At 48.5% G+C, this 19,686-nt stretch overlaps 1 protein-coding gene across 1 annotated transcript in view; it reads right to left on the bottom strand.

Annotated features, from left to right (window-relative positions):
- Positions 1–1,384: 1,384 nt before the first annotated feature.
- The window catches only part of SESTD1 (SEC14 and spectrin domain containing 1), a 35,941-nt gene continuing 17,639 nt past the window's right edge, over positions 1,385–19,686 (bottom strand). The window contains exons 10-18 of the mRNA XM_061563348.1: positions 16,564–16,686; positions 15,081–15,317; positions 14,360–14,474; positions 13,077–13,248; positions 11,834–11,915; positions 10,180–10,302; positions 9,730–9,921; positions 8,502–8,620; positions 1,385–5,753 (exon numbers count right to left, since the gene is read on the bottom strand). Of these exons, the coding sequence (XP_061419332.1) occupies positions 5,630–5,753; positions 8,502–8,620; positions 9,730–9,921; positions 10,180–10,302; positions 11,834–11,915; positions 13,077–13,248; positions 14,360–14,474; positions 15,081–15,317; positions 16,564–16,686 (1,287 nt within the window). The 3' untranslated portion in view covers positions 1,385–5,629. The remainder of the gene's footprint in view (positions 5,754–8,501; positions 8,621–9,729; positions 9,922–10,179; positions 10,303–11,833; positions 11,916–13,076; positions 13,249–14,359; positions 14,475–15,080; positions 15,318–16,563; positions 16,687–19,686) is intronic.

Here is a 19,686-nt window from a genome sequence, read left to right as displayed (position 1 = left end):
CCATTCATGTTGTTTGTGTTTGTCCTTCCCCCGCACCTGCGATCAGCACGGTTTGGCTCCGTGAGGTGCGAAATAAGTTCAACATACACACACACACCGTTTGGTTTCACGTGGGAGGAAACTGAAAACGGATGTGGCAAGAGGGGAATAGCTAACAAAGCTCTGTACCGATAGATTTAAGAATCCATTGGTGCACTGCGGTGTCCTGGCCACCGCTCATCCCAAGCAGACGACACCTGCCACAGTACTGCCAGGCAGTCTCTCGTTCGCGTGACGAAGGGTCATTTTCTCCAAACGTCACGCGGTTTATCTGGTGTCGTGGTCGGCGCACTGGACCTGCAATGCAAAAGGTCGCCGGTTCGAATCGATCTCCCACCGGCAGCAGTTTAAATACACACAACAGAGCAATAATAAAATAATAAAAATAAAACATGATAAAATAATTCTCACGACGTTTCGGCCACAACGCAAGCAGCCGTCCTCAGGTGGAGAGCAGGTCTGTCGAGAAGACAGAGTCTGAATGACACACCCCAGGCTTGGAGCGACTATTTAAGCTGGTGTGGAGGGGCGAAGAGCACCTTGACAAAATAGTTTTTATTTGACAAAATAATTTTTATTTGACAAAATAATTTTTCTTATTTTCATTATTTCCATTCTACGTGACTTTACCGAAAGAACCAAGATGAATCCCTGCAGTCACGAAAGCTTTAAATCGAAAAAAATACAACTGAGCAAGTTTCTCAATTTCCTCCCGCCTCCGTCAACCCGGCAGTATGGGCACACTTCAGTTAGTCGACCAGCAGCAGCAGCAGGTCTCCAGTGTACGACTGTGGTCATCCAGAACAGACCGAACAACACATAACGACGCAATGCCACCGATCCACCAACACGGCGACACACGACTCAGACTGACCCCGACCGCGGTTACCTGGCTTGACCACCTCAATGTGAAATTGTAGCCGTTGCATCGACATCAGCAGCCATCCGAAAGCGTGCGGTGGAGTCTCGGCGTGGCTACTCCAACCTCTTCCAAGGCGGCTGGCCAGCGTGGGAGTAGACCCAATACGCTCCAGAGGGGCGGCTCTCTCTCTCTCTTGCTCTCTCGATGAGGCGCCCCTTCTGCCAGCAGCGACGCGAGAAATTGCAGGGCTGCGCCCAGAGCCGTCGTCCTTAGGGGTACGGCGAATCGGGGCGACCGCCCCGGGCCCCGCGCATTGGGGGGCTCCCGCGTCAGGGCAGGGTGGGGGTCCACATGGTGGGATTTGCCCTGGGGCCCTGCACGCCGCCACCCCCCGTGGAGGGCCCTGGTTGCACCTCCACCTGTATTTATGTGGAGCTCAACTTCACTAACGCCAGTGAAACAGCAACAGCAGCAACCGGTCACCGGTATCAAGACAATGTGTCTTTATTGTTGAACCTGCTTACGTAAGTGAAACATGCACATTTTATAACCCGTTAAACTGCAAGAGTTCAGGAATATGAGAATATAGAGCCTCAACGCTTCGGTTTACCCTCGGCTCGCCATCGCCTAACCTCCTACACAGACATCGCCCTACGATAAAAGTCTACAAAATTATACTGTATTTACTTTCTACATTTTTTACAGTTTGTGACGTAGAGGTTACCGAGACCGCGTGCCTTTAAATTAACAAAAGCGGATAAGAAACTACAAAAAAAGAATACTTCAGTTTATCATGAATACATGTTCGTTTGTAGTGTATCTCTCAACTTCAGTGACATGCTACAATGAACGACCACGTTTAACATTTGTTTTAAACAATGCAGGTGGATGAAATGCGACCGGAACTTCCAAAACAAGAATATAAAAAAAATAATTAACATTCCACATTAGAAAAACATTAGCAATGTTCAGAATGTTTGCTGATAAACATAAACTGGTTTCCTTCAGTTCATGGCTTTTGAACTTGCAAGATGATAATAAAGTTCTCTGAAATAGCCTGGCTCTAAACAACAGGTGCATTTTAATATACATATAAACACAATGTTTTTTAACAACCGTGTCTCTGCTGATGCAACCAACGAAGGTTAAGACCGCTCCAGAATTTGGTTGTTTAAACAAATGTCGTGAGATATTGGTCTGGAAAACCAATATATTGATGGGCTAACAGAAAATGTGTATATTCATAAGCGAAGAAACAGAACGGAGTTGGAGATATGATTTTTACCCACAATGCTCCATAACGCACGCGTTCGTACGCGGTGCGACGCTTTGCCTCACGGAGAGCAATGGCCAATAATCCGATTAAAAATAACAATCATGAAACATCCATAACATCTACCATGTTTGGTTTTCAAGCCGACAATACAAAATTATAGGTAGGGTACAAAAAGGTGTTTAAATACTGGATATAAAAACAAGATCAACATCTGAAAGTTTGTGGGAGAGAAAAACGTTCGAACACAGTTGTCAAATATTGTGCAGACTCAACATTATTCGAACACTTAATTGAGAAATAATAACAGAATACACCATTACATCTCATTACATGAGTCTGGGCATGGAATTAACGTGCAGCTTCTATTCAATTCCCCTCGAGACATTTTTAATTTCATCATTTACAGCTTTACAAAAAAACATCCAAATTATATATATATTCTTTTTAAACTTGCCACGTAAATGCCCTTGTAAAATCACTTTAGTTTAAAGCCTTACCCTGAATTTCATAGGTCAACTACTTCGTGACCAAAATACTCCAAACTGTGGTCCATTGAAAACATGGAGCATTCGCCATTATTTAAAAGATATGGAGCACACTGGCACGGCAATCTGAAATCGATGGGATTCCGCAACACCGGATGTCTCATTACGCTGAGACACAATGCGTCTCAATTACAGCCAACATCAACAAAAACTTGGAACCGCTGCGCTGCACTTTGCTCGTACACAAAAAAAATCAACGCCGCTTGCTCGTTGTCAAACCGTTGCACTACTCAGAAGGAAACTATCATCATCTTAATAAACTCACTGCCAGGAGCGGCACCTGTGAATGTACCCCCTTCCCCCCCTCCCCCCTCTGCAGTGCAGAGACTTGGGGGGTGGGGGAGTTGGTGGCTGGCTCAGATATATGTGGAGAAATAACAAAAAGAGAAGATGCCCGCCAACGGGGCCAATAAAGTGACTGAGTTTCTGACCTATTTGTGTGGCGTTTTGAGTGATATCGTCCTCGAATGTGTGGGTTTTCTCCAGGCATTACTCCTTTTATTAAAAAAAATATTTCCACTACCAGCTAAAGCCCTTTTTCAGAAGCAACCTGGCTATCACACAAATGATAGCCCAAAGAAAGTGGATTAACATCAAGTGAAAATTTATAGCAGCCAAATATTCTAAAAACGCATGTTCATTCTAAATGTGGAGGGAAAAACCGTAGGACCCGGAGAAAAATCCACGCGACCACAGGGAGAGTATGCAAACTCCAAATATACAGCAGGCGTCGGAACATGATCGAACCCACGACCTCTTGCATACCGGGCGAGGTAGTTAACATCTCGCCACCGTGGCACCTTATTCTTATTCAAAGCCGACAGAACCTATTATGGCAGGCACTCCAATTGCCTCCCACACAAAACGAGAATCGTTTTGCGCTGGGATTGGCAAAACATATCAATATAGGAACCAATTGAAAATGAGCGTTGCGGTGATATTTACGCAGATTCAGGAAATGCTATTACTTCATACATTGTACATCGGCCGATCAAAGCCGAAACGCATTGGGAAAACTTCTAAAAGTAATAGTGACCATCTGTGAATCAAGAAAAAGTACGCTATAGGAAATAATCAAACGTGTTAACGTGGAAAAATGAGAGCTGTACTGTACTTGGTTAACACTACAATCCAAGGGCGAGGCCAGCTCAATGTTTAAATAACGTGAATACGCTAACCTATAACTCGTCAACTAAAAGTATTAATGATCGAATAATTATTACAGATAAGTAAAATATTTAAATTGCTATTACTTCAGCACCATTTATAGCATCAAGCGAATAGTTAAAAAAAAGTTAAAAAAATGGCCAGCCTGCTTAAAAAAAAAAAGAAATATTTTAATAAATAAGAGAAAATTACCCGGAGCCTAACATCACTGAAAGAAGCTTCTATTGATTAAGAAGTTTAGCGTGCACTTATGTATTACTATCAAGTTAATCAAGACTGCTGTGTGACCACGATGGGAAATGTGGCTGAGTAGAAAATATTGCCACCATCTACCCAAGTAGGTAAAAAAAAGAAATACCCATCCCGATCGTCATTAATAATATGCAGTCGGCGTGCACCTTCACTGCAACACTTGGAAAAATCCAACAAAATGAATGTGCCCCGTTGTTTTAAGATGATAAACCGTACTTTACCTTGCAAGAATATACATTTTAAAAAACCGAAGAGGCTTGCAATTACCAATCAACTTACTTCCATCGAAAATCCAATTTGTCATTGCTCAAATATTTCACTTATTGCAAAAAAGGGACGGGAGTTCGCTAATCTCGCCGCTTTAAAGCCCAGCGACAACACATGTGCTGTAGGCCCCACCAATCCTGAACGCAGATTCCCTCTTGTACTCTTCTCGCACCAATATCCTACGTTCAGGGACCCATTGCTACACCCTTCACTCTCCGCTCCCTACTCCCGCAGGTCCTTCAGTAAAATCGACACCGCTCTCTGACCGCATGCCCTTCGCTCGTCACTTAAATCCCTGCATCAGCGGCCGAACCATAGGAAGCCACTTGCACGATACCGGACCACATTGCTTTTCGTAAACGCGAGACGCAAACGCGACTGGCGCACACACACGCGCTGCCGTTTCATTCGTCATGAAATTCACCCGCGGCGGCGGCGGCGGTGGTGGCGGTACGCCGGATAAACCCGGCGAAGAGAGGAACGCGTTTGTAGGCTTGGTTGTGCAGCCTGTTAGTGCGCAGGCGTGCTTAGCAGTGCAGTTTACACAGCCGTCAACTCTCACAGTGTGCACGGGGAGGCATACGGGACTCGGTGCGGTACGCGCAGCGTGCAAAACGGTGTACGAGACGTACGGGATACCGAGTGCGTGTGTGTGTGTGTGCCGCAGCGAGGTGCAGTGTAAATCAAGGGCACTAAGGTGTACAGAATATCACGTTATACACACCATGGTGTGGGGTGTAACAACACACCGCACAGGCTACCGTAGCATGATATACAAGCCATCGGCAGCTTATAAACCTCGACGGTGTAGTGTACAGGACGCCGGGCCGTTATACCACGGTGTAGGGCGGCGCAGGAGACCTCGCCGTAAGATACGGCGAGCAAATGACAAAATCTCGTTCCAAGTTATCGGAAGACCATCAAGGCCGGCCGCCAAAAGACCCCGCGCGGAAGTCTGTGCAGTGTAACCAGGCGTTCGTGAAAAGACTGACCCCCCCCCACCCAACAAGGACCTTGTCACCACACCACAACGGGCGAGACGTCTTTACTCCGGGCGTTAAGATGCAAGCCGACGCTCCGGGCCACCGTGAGCGCGCACAGTTGCCCGCCCGCGCGGGGAGGGACGGCGGCCGTCAGCGAGCGAGCGACCGCACGCAAGTCGCCCGGAGGCCAATCCGGGGCCGCTCGCGCGAAACGGAGGAGGCCGCTTGGGGCCAGTGGCTAGAAGTCGCCGTTGGGCGTTCCGCACGGAGCGCTCAGCCTCTGCTCCAGCAGCCGCAGCTTCTCGCGGATCCCTTCCGTCGCCGCGGCCATGTCGCCGGGGCTCCCGAAGAACTGCTCCGAGCTGAGAAGTGCAAGACGAGCGAGCAGCGAGGGTCAAAGATCAGCAGCAGCGGCGGTGACGGCGGTGGACCGAGTAACGCTAAAGCTGCGAGAAGGCCGCCGCTTGGTACTAGTGTGACGACGCTCAATGGCAAAAGTCCGTGTGACAGGTACGCGTTGTAACAAAAACGATTCGTCAGCCCTTTGTCAAGCGGAACTTTGAGAAATATAGTTACACCGCGTACAAAATTCCAGAATCAGAAACTCTGCTTGGAATGGAGGAGGAACCCGTGGAGCTATGAGGCTCTTTTCTACAGATGTCCAGTACGGGGCGAGTTAAGGAGTTACAACAAACGATACAAAAAAAAAGGCGACAGGAGCATAAAATGGAGAAACAGGTAAAAGAGAGTCGCTTATTATTAATAATAACACACTATATTAATAATAATAATCCTGGTTCGGGGTTGACTCAGCCCATCGTCCATTCAGGGTCGCTAAAGTAGGCATCACATTGTGGTGGAATGTGGAACTTTGACCATTAGCTCAGGGCTCTAAACAAGAGATGAGCAAGACACCAGCGCTCATTTTGGCCTTTCGGTTAAAGTCACGTGACTTTACCGTAAGACCCAAGGAGCATGAATTCCTGCAGTCACGAAAGCTTTAAGTCAATGTATTGTGTGTCTCTTTGCTGCACACCAGGGCGATGACGAAAACTATAACAACTAAGAAGAAAACAATCATGACGATGACCACGATGAGATCATTAGAAGGACCATGACCATGATAACAACGACGACAACGATGATTTGACCATACGGTGCTTCACAACGCTGGTCAGCGTTGGTTGGTGAAGCGAGGACCACGGCCCGGCTACGATATCACTCGCCAATCGGTGTCAACCGTCACCAGCAGTAAACTCAGGTCACGGGATTGAAAGTGCAGTCCCCTAACCGCTGCGCCGCCACTCCAACAGACTGATGCCTAACTAATAATTACGCCCGTGGCAATTCGGAACCACCTTGGCGCACCTGATGAGTTGTCACGTGATCAGCGGGTTGTAAATTCAATTGACAACTCGTTCTTTAAATTTTAAACATGGCGATTACATTTTAGTGCCCTCGCGTCCCTGCGGGGAATCACACAAACGATTTGCATAACAACGGGTACAAGTCAGGCGGGCCCTACATTGGGATGTTTGGTCAATTCCTGGTGAAGGTGTGTTTTGCATAAGGGATGAGACCAAGGGTTACGCCACACGCGGGTTCTTGAACCTATTTGCTGTACTGCCATCTGCTGGCCATTGCAAGCCCAGGAGGGCGACTGAACTGTATGCGGAAATAAATTGGGGCGCTGCGGTGGCAAGATGCTATCTCCTTCGCCCGGTAAGCAAGGGATCTTGGGTTCGATCCCGGACTCTGACGATGCCTGTTGTATAATTGGGAGTTGATGCGTTCTCTCTTCTTAGTGGTGGTCACGTGGATTTTTCCACGGGTACTCCGGTTTTGCCCTCCACATTTAGAAACAAGCGCTTAAGATGATTTGGCTGCTACTATGAAATTTCCACTCGTGATGATGAAGAGCCATTTCGATAAGCTATCATTGCGTGGCAGCTAAAATCTCAGTGGGCTTTTAGTTGGTTGATAAAATGGTTTTGGCTCAGCTTTAGGAGTTTAATTAACACCGGGCAATGATTTTTATTCACGTCGACGTCAAATTATTTTAAGGCGTCAGGCGACTTGTTAATGCGAGCGAGAGCCGCCCCCGCGCGTCAATTTGGCGTCCACGAAGCACGAGAGGAGGGCAAACCGCACTCTACTCGCGTGCTCGCAATCTCGAAGGGAAAAAAAAATCGCTTTGACCCGACAACGCGACGGACTCGCCAAAACGCGCACAATATGACCGTTAACACCCCATGAAGGTTTCTCATTTTCGCAAACAGGAAGTCATTGCCGGATAATTACTAAGCAATTTGCGAGAGCAAGGCAGCCGTGCCAGCAACAGCTTGGGGCGTTTCTCCCACCGTCTCTGGGATTCCTAAAAAAAAGTTGCCTTTGTTTGGTTGGTTTAACGTTCTAGGCATTTCCCCCATTTAATGATACGAATCTTAAAACGCGTCTTTGAATTAATACGGGGTAAATAGATGAACGGGAATGGGGTCTGTCCATTCCCTGAAACAAATTAAAATTAATCTTCTCTTCCGCTGCCCTCCTAGTCTGGAACTCCCCTTTTCCACATCCATCTGTGCTGTCAACTCCCTGCTGCTCCCTGTTCAAGTCCAGACTCAGGAACCCTTCCTGTTTTTCACCCCCGTGTCTGATTGACCGCTTCCCCATATAAAAAACACACGGCTGCTGTCCACTGCCTTGAGATGTCACATTTAGGCGCCACGTCAACCCACATTGTTGTCATTGCTGTTGTTTTCTTGGTTCTTTCGGTAAAGTCACGTAGAAGGAAAATAATCAAATAATAAAAATAAAACAATTAAAAATCATTCTCACGATGTTTCGGCCACAACGCAAGCAGCCGTCTTCAGGTGGAGAACAGGTCTGTCGAGAAGGCAGAGTCAGACCTGTTCTCCACCTGAAGACGGCTGCTTGCGTTGTGGCCGAAACGTCGTGAGAATTATTTTTTTTAATTGTTTTATTTTTATTTCTTTATTTTCCTTTTACGTGACTTTACCGAAAGAACCAAGAAGATGAATCCCTGCAGTCACGAAAGCTTTAAATCGAAATCGCTGTTGTTGCCGTCGCGTGCGCGCGTTGGATCGTACCCGTCGGGCAGGCTCACGGGCATCGTTAGCCGGTCCAGCAGCGAGCGCCCCAGCTCCTCCGCTTCCCGCTCGCGGTCGTGACTCGCGTTCCCCGTGGCGGACGTGTCCTCCCTCAGCACCTGCGTGCGGAAAGATAACGGAGAGATGAACGGTGCAGGCGGACACAGTTCAGACAGACCGAATGACCGAGAGGGTGGACAAACAGATAAATGAACAGGCAGGCAGACAGCCAGGAAAGGCAGAGGTAGGCAATCAAAGAGGAGTTGGGCAAGCAGACAGGCACAGACAGAAAGACTGACAGACTGAAAAATGTATTGATGAACAAGCAAAAAAAATTAACCCATAAAAACAAAGTTTTTCACTATAAATCCTTTATATGCGTGGCATCGGTTTTATTTTATTATTCATTTCTGTTTTTCTGGAGTAAGAGTTTCATTTTTTATCACATTGGTATTTTAAATTAAATATGAAATTTTTTTTTTCCTAAAAAGTGGAAAATTTTGGAAAAAAATTTTCACCAAAATAAATTGTCACGCACAACGAGTCTGTGTGCAAAATGTCTGCTCGATTGGATCACGGGAAGTGGGTTAAAAAACGACCGAAAGATTTGCACGGTCGTAAGCGCGCAAGCAAGTGAACTTAATATAAAGAATTTAAAAACTAACTTAACAAGAGAGAACCGGCATAGACCAACAGAAAGACAAACAAATAAGACACACACGGGTTTTTACTCAACCAATAGAAGTCGTGGGTAAGAGCACCAGATACTTCACCATCTCATTAGAAACCCAGACTTGATCGTTATTTACAAAAGCATCTGCATTTCACCTACGTTTTCTACGCAGTGGTTCTGGACAGAAGGAAACCCAGCGCTGCGTTCGATTCTGCGTTACCCGGGGGTGCGATGCAGGGGCACAGCTACTACTACGGGTTCCGCGGGTGTCCAGACATCCCACTGCGCATCTGTAGTCTTAACCGACAATCACCGGAGAATCTCTCGCTGGTCATCGTTGGCGTCACGTCCACACCCCTAGGCTGCGAAGGGCGCCACGGTAGTGGAGGGGAGTAGAGTGAGATGAGAGGGAACCGTGCATGGAGGGGAGTCAGAATCTTTAATTAATTCGAATCTTTATTTGTCAGTCATCCGATGAGCTACTAAGCTCTTTTTCACCGACGCCCAGCATGTCCAGGGTGGGGGGAGGGGTGGGAGGGGGGCGTGGGACGGAACCTTCTCCGCGGCGGCGTGGAAAGCCTGCGCCATGGCGAGCCGGCATCCCCGCTCATCGGACGTGGCAGAGAACTGCTTCCAGGCGCGCGTGAGCCGCGGCAGCACCTCGCCGCTCGCTTTCCCCGCGTAGCGGAGAGACTTGCGCATCAGCACCGACGCCTGCAGCAGCTCCCGCCCGTACTCGTACGTGCTCTGCACACGCGCACGCAGGCCAATCGCGCACACGCAAACGATAAAGAGGTAAGCACGTATGTATGTAGAACTTCTTTCGCGCCGTGCGTGGCCAACCGTGCATATGGGATTTGGTCCTTGTATATAATTACCGCGCGACGTTGCGTGATGCTGTTGGCATGAATGACGCTATAGAAAACAACGAAAGCATTCTTATTGTTATTATCGGCGAGCGAGCGAGCGGACTGACGGACGGACGGACGGCGCGGGGTCTCGCACCTGGGCTACGTCGTGGCACTTCTTGTGTTTCTCCAGCAGCGCCTCGACCTCGCGCGAGTCATCCCCGAGCTGCGTGTGCGTCTTGAGCATCGCGTCCTGCAGCTCCCCGAGCCAGTCCACCGCCTGCGCGCAGTCGACCAATCAACTTTGCTATCAGAGTATTTTTAATTATTATTTCACCCCCCTCACCCACCCGGACAAAACGCGAGCCGGGTACAATACGCCGGCCGACATCGGAAGGGGAACAGAAACTCCGCGAAAATTTTAATTCGGCACGACGCGAGGAGGGGTGGGGGGGGGGGGGAGTTGTACTCGCTGCCCCAACCCAGTGGGGACAACACGTTGGGGGGTGATGTACTGAGGGCCAAGGGAGGGGGGGAGAAGGGGAAGAGAGAGGTAAAGGAGTGCGCGATTTGAGCTTTAAATCCAGATGCATTGTTCGGGACTGAGTTCCATCGATTTTCTGTACACCCCCCCCCCCCCGCGTCGCGGTTTGTGCTCTGTAGCAGGCTCCTAATGAAATACAATTTAAAAAAAACTGTGCTATCCGAGTTGCGTCACAAGACAATTAATCGCCCCCACCTCGGGACTCAGAAGGAGTCTTCTTCTTGTCGTACAGATGTAAACTAAAAAACGAAACATTTTTATTTTACCAGGTAAAGACCACTGAACTATGTAGCGCTTTTTCAGAAGCGACCTCTCACCAAAAATGATAGCTCAACCAAGTGGCTTACGTGGAAATTTATTGCAGCCAAATCCGGAGAAAAATCCACACGACCACAGGAAGAAGGCGAAAACTCCAAATATACAGGTGGCAGGGTTTGGATCGAACCCAATACCTCCTGTATACCAGACGAGGCAGACAACATCTCCCCAACTACAATCTCCCATCCAGGTGGTCAAGCCAGACAACCGCACCAGGAGCAGCCGAGTGTATCGCTGCGATGTCTGGGCATTGCGTTGGAAGGAGTGCATCACTCTGTGTGTGTGTGAGCGTGCGCGCGGGAAAACTGTTGTGGAACACGGTGTGTCAAGGAAAGAATTTCAACTATCTTTTAAAGACCAGGAGAGAATTTGAACGTTTCTTTTACAGACCTCTTTATCCACACGCACCAGGGGCATGCCTTGTGTATGCCCTCCAAGGACAGACACGACCTCTCCCAATCAATGATTAACGTGACCTTTTTATCCTTTACCTAGAAGGAGCACGCTTTCCTACAAACGCTGCACTTTCCTACAAACTCTGCGAGGAGACTGCTTATCACATGACAGTCCAACCGATATTTTTTTATATTGTTAGAAGGAATTTAGGCAACTTAAGGAAAAAAAATAATGATTTTGTTTTTACACAGCCATTGATGACTGGCCTGAGACCATCAACCCAGTCAGCCTTCTCAAGGCGAAAACCATAAACCCTCAAGAATGGCTGCCCAGCAGAGAGCGAGTAATTTGTCTTAAGGCTACACAATGAGGGGTTCAAGATAATATAATGGCCCTGAGGGTTGACAAGAGGGCTTTAGACCTGAGTGATGGCCTGAAGGCTCAGTAGGGAGGGGAATTAAAGGAGAATCATGGCTTTTAGAGTTAATGATGACGAGCACGAGATCTCAGGCAGCACGTGAACAGATCGAGTGGTCCAATAATTCATCCTCACCTGGGAGGCGTCGTCCTCGCACTTGAGCACCTGGATGATCTGCAGGAGCTTCAGCTTCCTCACGTCCACCATGTCCTCACACCTGCCAGGACGCGGGTAACACAGCAGAGCAGGCGGGCGGGGGGGCTTGAATTGACACGTAGATCAAATCGCCTGTGAGCTGGCTTAGATATTATCGAGTCTCTCTGTTGCATGAGCGGTGCAGCCGCCTTCAGATATCAAACACCTTTCCGTGTCTATCGGACCCCAAGTCATAGAGTATTGGTTCCAACTTCTCACCTCGTGCCTCGGTACAATGGCCTTAGAAGGTGCTCGCTGACAGAAAGGGGCCCGACAGTTTACACAATGCATGTGTCTTTGTGCACAGCAAGTTGGTACAGTAGGGGGCACAGGTGGTGCATCAGCCAGTCATCTCGGACATCTCAGTCAGTCGACCCGTGGCACCTGGGTCTGCCCCGTGACCTCCTGTCAGCGGGCGTTCGACACTTCACGTGGCCTCAAGGTGCACTTGGCCTGGCACAAGCGTCGTGGTGACGTCACCGCCACTTAGTGGCGAATGGCGGTTGTTGTTGTTGTATGTACAAAGACAGCATGTGCGAACGTATTCGACTAATGCGTCGGCACGTGTGTGCCCACGAGATGCAGTTGGAGAACCGCGCTATAATCTTGGCTACCTGGGATTGCGTGCGTAGATTCGGGCGAGTCGTGCATGCGTGGTGTGCGTTAAATGTGCACGCAGGTGGGTCCGCTCGTGGCCAACGCCAGTCACGATTATCTGAACCGGTCTTGGGCCTCCTTTAGGTCGACTCAGCCTCAAGTGAGTACCTGGAGCGGTGTGTAAACATCACCACTGGGGAGACAAAGTCGGTCGGGCGTGGTACTGGCCAACCACCCCGTCGTGTCCCATGTCGGCCTTCATCGGTATTGCTCGCTAACAGCACTTACCCCAACAGTCTGTGAAATGCTATGCAGTGGATCTTTATATCTGTCTAGGCGGGTGCGTTGCATGTGCGCGTTTTACGTGTACCGCATGTTATAAGTGCATGCCATGTGCACGCGCTACGTGCATGCGAGTGTACTCTATCAGCCCCGCGTGTGTGTATCTGCATGCCTGCGTGGGTACTGCGTGTGAGTGCGTGCGAGTGCGTGCGAGTGCGTGCGAGTGCGTGCGAGTGCGTGCGCGTGCGTGCGAGTGCGTGCGAGTGCGTGCGTGCGTGCGAGTGCGTGCGAGTGCGTGCAATGCCTCTTCTTGCGCAGAAGCATGTCGTCCATGAGTGCGTGCACGTGGGTGCCGGTGTCGGCCTCGCCGCCGTCACCGGAGCCAGGCTCCCCGCGCCACGTGGCCTGCGGCGGGGGGCTGCCCAGCAGCTCCAACAGGGCCTGGCTCTTCTCCTGCAGCCCCTGTGACACGGCCTCTGCATGTGCACCCACAAAGACAAAGAACCCCCACATAGCCTATTTCAAGACTGTTGGGGCAAGTGCTGTTAGCGAGCACCTACGAAGGCCTGCACGGCACACGGGGGCGTGGGTGGCGGGCACCATGCCCGGTCGCCTTTGTCTCCCTAGTGGCGATGTTTACGCATTGCACCAGGTACTCATTTGAGGGAGACTGGTTCAGATCGTCATCACTGGTTCAGATAATTGTCAGCTTGGGTCGCTTGGGTTCGTAGCACAGCACGCTCATCGCTGCGCCGCTACTCCCCACAACAGGGGCAAGTGCTGTTAGCGAGCAGCTATTAAGGCGTGTATAGGACAGAAGCGAGTGCTGTGGGCAGCATAACTTTTGGCAACTGAACCTTATGGCAGTACCCCCGGGTACCATAGTACCCCGGCTCTCGCATAATGTCCGTGATGCCGTAATTTTTAGTCTGTTGATGGTCGGCGATGCGGCAATCGACTCATCTCGACGAGCTGTGCACGATGCACCGCTACGGTGCGTAAAAGCGTTCAGGGTTTCGGCGCAATCGTCCGATGCGTTTCGACATTGCGGAGTAGCGCCGATTTCGGATTGATTGGTACCCCAGTCGCGGAGTTAAGTACACCCCTGGAAAAAATTGTGTACCAGAAATAAAATATTTAATTGCCTCGGTTATTTGTATTATTTGGTACCCCGGGGTACCGCCAGAAGGCTCAACTGTTAAAAGCCTGCGACAAATTAACCAAAATAACGGGCTGGTCTTGTCAAGCAGCATAAACCATCACGAAAACTCCATTCATCCTCGCAGCGGCTTTTGGCTAACCATCGAACAAACACGGACACCGCATTGGGCCCTTTCAGACGCACTTCTGCGGCCGTCTGGAACGCTCTTCCTTCCAATATTAGGAAGCCACTGGAGAAATGCACTTTTAAATCATCTCGATTGAAAACGAATTTCTTTAGAACTGCTTTTTGTCATTAGTTTATTATCCTAACCCAAACACCTCTGATTCGCGCGGTCGGCTACATATGGATGCGAAAGAAGTTCCAAATACATACATAGCGATGTCCAGTCGTGCATAGGAGCGTGTGCGTCGACGCATTCATACCCACGGTCTGCAGCTTCTCCTCCAGCACGCGCAGGCTCTGCTGCGCCGTGGTACCGTCAACGAGCAGAACGTCCGTGCACAGAACACCCAGCAGCCCGTCCAGATTGTGCGACAACTGCCAAGGGCAAGTTGAGTCAGTGGGGGACAGCAGCACCAGCAGCAGCAATACAATTCACGCTCAGCCCAAACAACGTTCCACCTCCACGTCACCTCTCAGCTCCGCAGAGGGGCGGGTGAAAATGCATTCTGCCACCCCCCCCACCCAACACCTTTCCCAGGTGATGTGCCACTAAAACACAATTGAGGTGTTTGTGATGCGCGTTTCCACTGCTTGTGAATTACCCGTCTCTTTTCTACGAAACGTGTTTAATCTTCGCACTTGCCTGCCCTGTCGTCTGACCCCCATCCCCCACCCCGCAACTGAACCTTGTAAACAACAAAACAAAAACCCCAATAAACGGTCTCCGTCTTCTGCGGTCCCCCTGATGTGCGTATGGATTCGATTTTTCACAGCGTTTTGAGATTTGGCTCAACGTACACATTCTTTAAGATTACAACTGTCAATGTGTTACATGTGTGAATGAGCGATTTGGCGAGCGAGAAAATTGGCGTGCGAGTGAGCGAGCGAGCGAACTGACAAACGAGCCAAATGGCGAGCGAATTGACGAGCGAGCAAGCAATTCACGAGCGAGCGAGCGAGCGAGCGCGGGAAGGGGCTCACGTCATGCGAGAGCCTGTGGAAGTCCGCCGCGGCCTGCAGCAGGCTCTGCCGGTACTCGAGCTGCATGGCGTGCCGGTAGCACACGTCGTTGAGCCGCTGTTGCAGCGCCTGCAGCTCCTCCGAGCTGCCCTCGGAGCCGCCGACCCCCCCCTCGTCCTCCTCCCCCTCCGCCGTCTCGGCCGCCGACAGCAGCGCCGAGATCTGCTGGCCCAGGTCCACGTAGACGGCGAACCACTCCTGCGGGTGGGCGCGCGACGCGCACGAAAGCGGGAGGGGGTGGTGGGCGAATGACGCGCGCAATCAGTAACGGCCGTTCAGTGCAAACTTTCTTATCTCATCGAGATTTATACAGCGCCTTTTCCGAGGTGCTTTACTTCTAGATTTGAAGCTTTCGTGACTGCAAGGATTCATACTCTTGGGTTTTTTCGGTAAAGTCACGTAGGTAAAAAATAAAATAAAAAATAAAAGGTGCTTTACAGCAATTGAAAAATTGTAGGCAAGATGATATTGGTTTGAGATGAAGAAGTTTTAGTGGCAGGAGAACAGGAGGGAGTCGTTAAAGGGGGGGGGGGGGTTCGGATCGGCCTGGTCATAGCTCGGGGGGGGGGGGGGGGGGGAGCGATTTAAATCTCGGAGACGGAAAAGTAATGAGGCACCGCATTGGGGTGCCACGGTGGTGAGATGTTAACGACCTCGCCTGATATGCAGGTCGTGGATTCGACCCCGACACCTGTATATTTGGAGTTCGCATGTCTCTCTCTCTGTGTGTATGTCTGCTATACATCTCCACACGATAACCGACTGTCATCTCCCAAATCTTTATCTCTCGTTCACGGCTCTCTATTATCTCTCGTGTTTATATCCCCTTCATTTTCTCTGACCTGGCTCGGGGTGAACTGATGAAGCGTGGCATAATAAGAGTGACGGATTTTTGTCCAGCCAATGGAAACAGTTTGTGAAAGAGCATTTTTGATAAACAATGGTCTGAACAGCCCCTAGGTACATGATGCATTGCATCTTTAATTTAAATCGATGTATCCATTCGTGTTGCATGCAGATGCATTTAACGTGAGAATTTGAGCATTATTTTTTTTCCAGCTAAAAAAAAGTTTATTGGATCAATTAACCCCCCCCATACTTCGGCAATTCATTGAATTGGTTAGCACTACGCCTGGCCACCTTTGTCTTCCCATTGCTGATGTTAACACACTTTTCTCGGTAATCACTGAAGGCTGAATGGACCAGAATGCTCACCGTTTCTGGACAGCATCTTAGATGCAAGTCACATTCAAACGCGATACAAATCCCATTTCATTATACGAAGGGAGCCCCAGGAGAGGTTCAGAATCAACGTCTCAAGGTATGAACAGGAATCAAACCAGAAACCCATCAAACCTCTGCACTAGCTTGGCCCAGTGGTCACTAAAACCGATCGCGCTAGACTAGCCTTCATATGTATGTCCTCCAGTGGAGGGGCAGTTACCGTGTACAAGTTCTCGATGTCTTCATGCTTCTGCTGCAGAGCTTGTGTTGCGCGCGCCGAGTCTCCGATGCCTCGCTGCTCCTTCAGCATATCAGCCCCTGGGCCTTCAAACCAGTTCACAACCTGCAACGACACCACGGCGGCGAGATGTTAACCGCCTCGCCTGGTATACAGGTCGTGGGTTCGATCCGAACCCTGACACCTGTTGTATATTTGGAGTTTACACGTTCTCACTGTGGTCACGTGGATTTTTCTCCGGATCCTCCGTTGTTTCCCACCACATTTAGAAGCATGCGCTTAGAGTATTTTTCGGCGATAAATTTCCACGTGTTAAGCCACTTCATTGAGCTATCATTGGTGGCCAAGTCGCTTCTGAAAAATAGCTATATAGCCCAGTGGGCCTTACCTGGTAAATAAAAAGTTTTTTTTCTTAGACTCGGCTCACACAACACAACATAGTCAAACTAAACCCATTTACTCTCGTTACCTTTTTTTTACATTTCCTTTTTAACTCTTTCCAACTAACATTGAAAGCGTTTATGCATTTCCAGAGTTAATCCATCCATTCCAATGACCATCTGTCTATCTGACATGGGGGCAGCACTACAAGTCTTGTTATAGTGATGCAATGACGAAATTGACCAAAGGGTTGCCCGTAACTTGGAGACACAAAGTAGAGCAAAATGGACTCATGTGAAAATGCATTTCACCCGTCGGTTTCTGTAATGGACATATACTGCGAAGGATAAATGCGTATTGGAAAACAGTACGAAACAATGCATCTCTTAGATGATTTTCCAAGACTATATTCCAACTGTGCTATCAGCATTCTGTCACGAGACAAAAAAAAACCCATTCAAAACTCCCAGACCAGGTCATCAACCCACATACGAAGATCGGCTCGCAGAAGCAGATAACACAGAACAACTTTTGATAACTCTTTCAAATCATCTCTTTAGCCACATTTTATCCACACAAATGGTTTGTCACCTGGTGGTCAAGCCAAAATGTTCAATTGTCCGAGCTGGAATGTTTGTCAAATTAAGTAAAACTACGGCATTACTGCCTTGTTTTCTTGTGTGCAGTCATTGGCGACCAGGCAGAGATCATCAGCGCTCTACACTTGATAATCATGAGTGGCTGAAACCCAGATTCAAATCCAGGATCACAGCGGTGCCTGCTCAGTGCTCTGACCAGTCAACCAGCGACGTGCTCCTAAATAAAATATACTTAAAGCAACAACTCAACTCTTAACTCTCAACAGAATATTTAACTGTAAAAGTATGAAAAAAATAATCATCATAATAATGTGATGGCATGAGCAAACGCATGGGATTTAATATTTTCACACCAGCAAAATATTGAGACATCTGACATTTTTCAAAAGCATTACAGAGAACATCGCTAATTTTTTTTGCCAATGTGCAAGTAATTACGCTCGCTTTGGTTGAGCGGTCTGATGTATTTATACAAGGATGTAGAGCGTTCTCTGCCAGCCAGGCCGCATCACTTCATTTCCTTCCTTCGCGAGAAAAAAAAAAAATATTACAACGGGCCGTGCAAAAAAATGGAAACGTTCCACGTTTCATAAATAAACGGCAGCGTGCAACCATGTTATATTTTCTCTTGCGTTCAGCGATCAGCTATTAGCCTACAAGTTATTCGTGGCACTATATTGCTGTGAAGTTTTTTGGCTAAGAATTCACCGCGAGCAGGCACACATACGAGTAAGTGGTGCGTGGTGCAGCGCCAGACTCAGGCAGGCAGCAGCTAAATCGGCTGATGTCTCTACAGCTCATGCTCGGTATATCAAATGAAATGCTATGACCGGCGCTGACTGAACGAACCTATGTTTACACGGACTTTTGTGAAAACTTAATTCCGTGCCGTGCCGTACACGTTCCTCGAACGAACCTGCAAAAGTGCCGGGGTGCACAATGTTGCCTAGCTTCATAATTTTTCAAATGCACTTAGGTTGAATGATGTTGCCATGAAGCAGGCCTGGAAAGTCTCTCCCTTGCCGAGGGCCGGATAGGAATATAAAACAATACCTTTTGAGGGGCACGTACATTAGCGCACACACCGTCGCGTTATCCAATAAAATGACAACAATTAGGACTCCCCTTTGAAGGTGACTTAAGACTGCTAAATTTAGAAACACTGTGTTGTTGCCAGACTGAAAATAGTCCCCTCTAGTTGTCGATCAGTGCAGCTCAACTGGTAGTAGGCCTCAAAGTGGCTGTGGCCGTATGAAACGAAGTTGTTTGCACGCTTACAGCCCAACAACTTCAGGCTTGTGCTGCCTGCCACACTCTGTAAAGAATCTTTACAAAGTAAAGTGATTTCAAGCAGAACATGTGCCATATTCATCCACAGCGTTTGTTATGGAAAGTGGACAGAAAGCTAATTGTGCCACGCGTGAGTTTTAAACGAAGATAAACGAAGCGCTGGCGAGGACTTGCATCATCAAGCGGGATTTTTCACCGATTGATTACAAAGAGGCGGACACTGTGATCTAAGGGTAAACACATGTCGCACACTGCAGAATTTAGACGACCTCAAAGGGAATAAAAAAACCCACTTGCAAAGACATCAAGCTGGTCGGTAATCAAAACAAGAGGCGGGATGCATAGCTTCTGGGGAAATCCATTTAAAGTGTAGAGCCAACGCAGCCACAGCCGGTTTGATTAAAATATAAAAATGACGAAATATAGTTAATTTTCTGCCGGTTACAATAATAAAATGGGATTTTTTTTACACCAAAACAAACTTATCTCTGCATTAAATTACTCGAAGAAAGGTCATACGTTATATTATTTTACATGTATTAAACGTAATTAGATAACAGTGGTATAGCGAGCGGTCACGGACTTTTAATTAACGGAAATAATGTGGATTAATGAGGCTGGGATGGAGCTCAGTTGCAAAGGCTGGAGGGCTCTCGTTCATAAGATCACGAATTAAACTCCCCTCCCCCCTCTAAGATAACATTATCATGCTGAATGTCACTCTGGCGGTTGATAACGAGATTGGGACCTGGCATCTGCGATCAGGTGTCAGCAATTATTTTGTTGTGAGATCGTGTGGCACTGTGTTGAGATTTTTAAACGGCATAGCGCGCAG

The sequence above is a fragment of the Lethenteron reissneri genome, chromosome 31 (assembly GCF_015708825.2).
Source record: "Lethenteron reissneri isolate LAM-NWPU_2019-01 chromosome 31, ASM1570882v1, whole genome shotgun sequence".
Classification (NCBI taxonomy): domain Eukaryota; kingdom Metazoa; phylum Chordata; class Hyperoartia; order Petromyzontiformes; family Petromyzontidae; genus Lethenteron; species Lethenteron reissneri.
The sequence above is the reverse complement of the archived record's forward strand: the minus strand, read 5'-3'. Positions and strand labels throughout refer to the sequence as shown.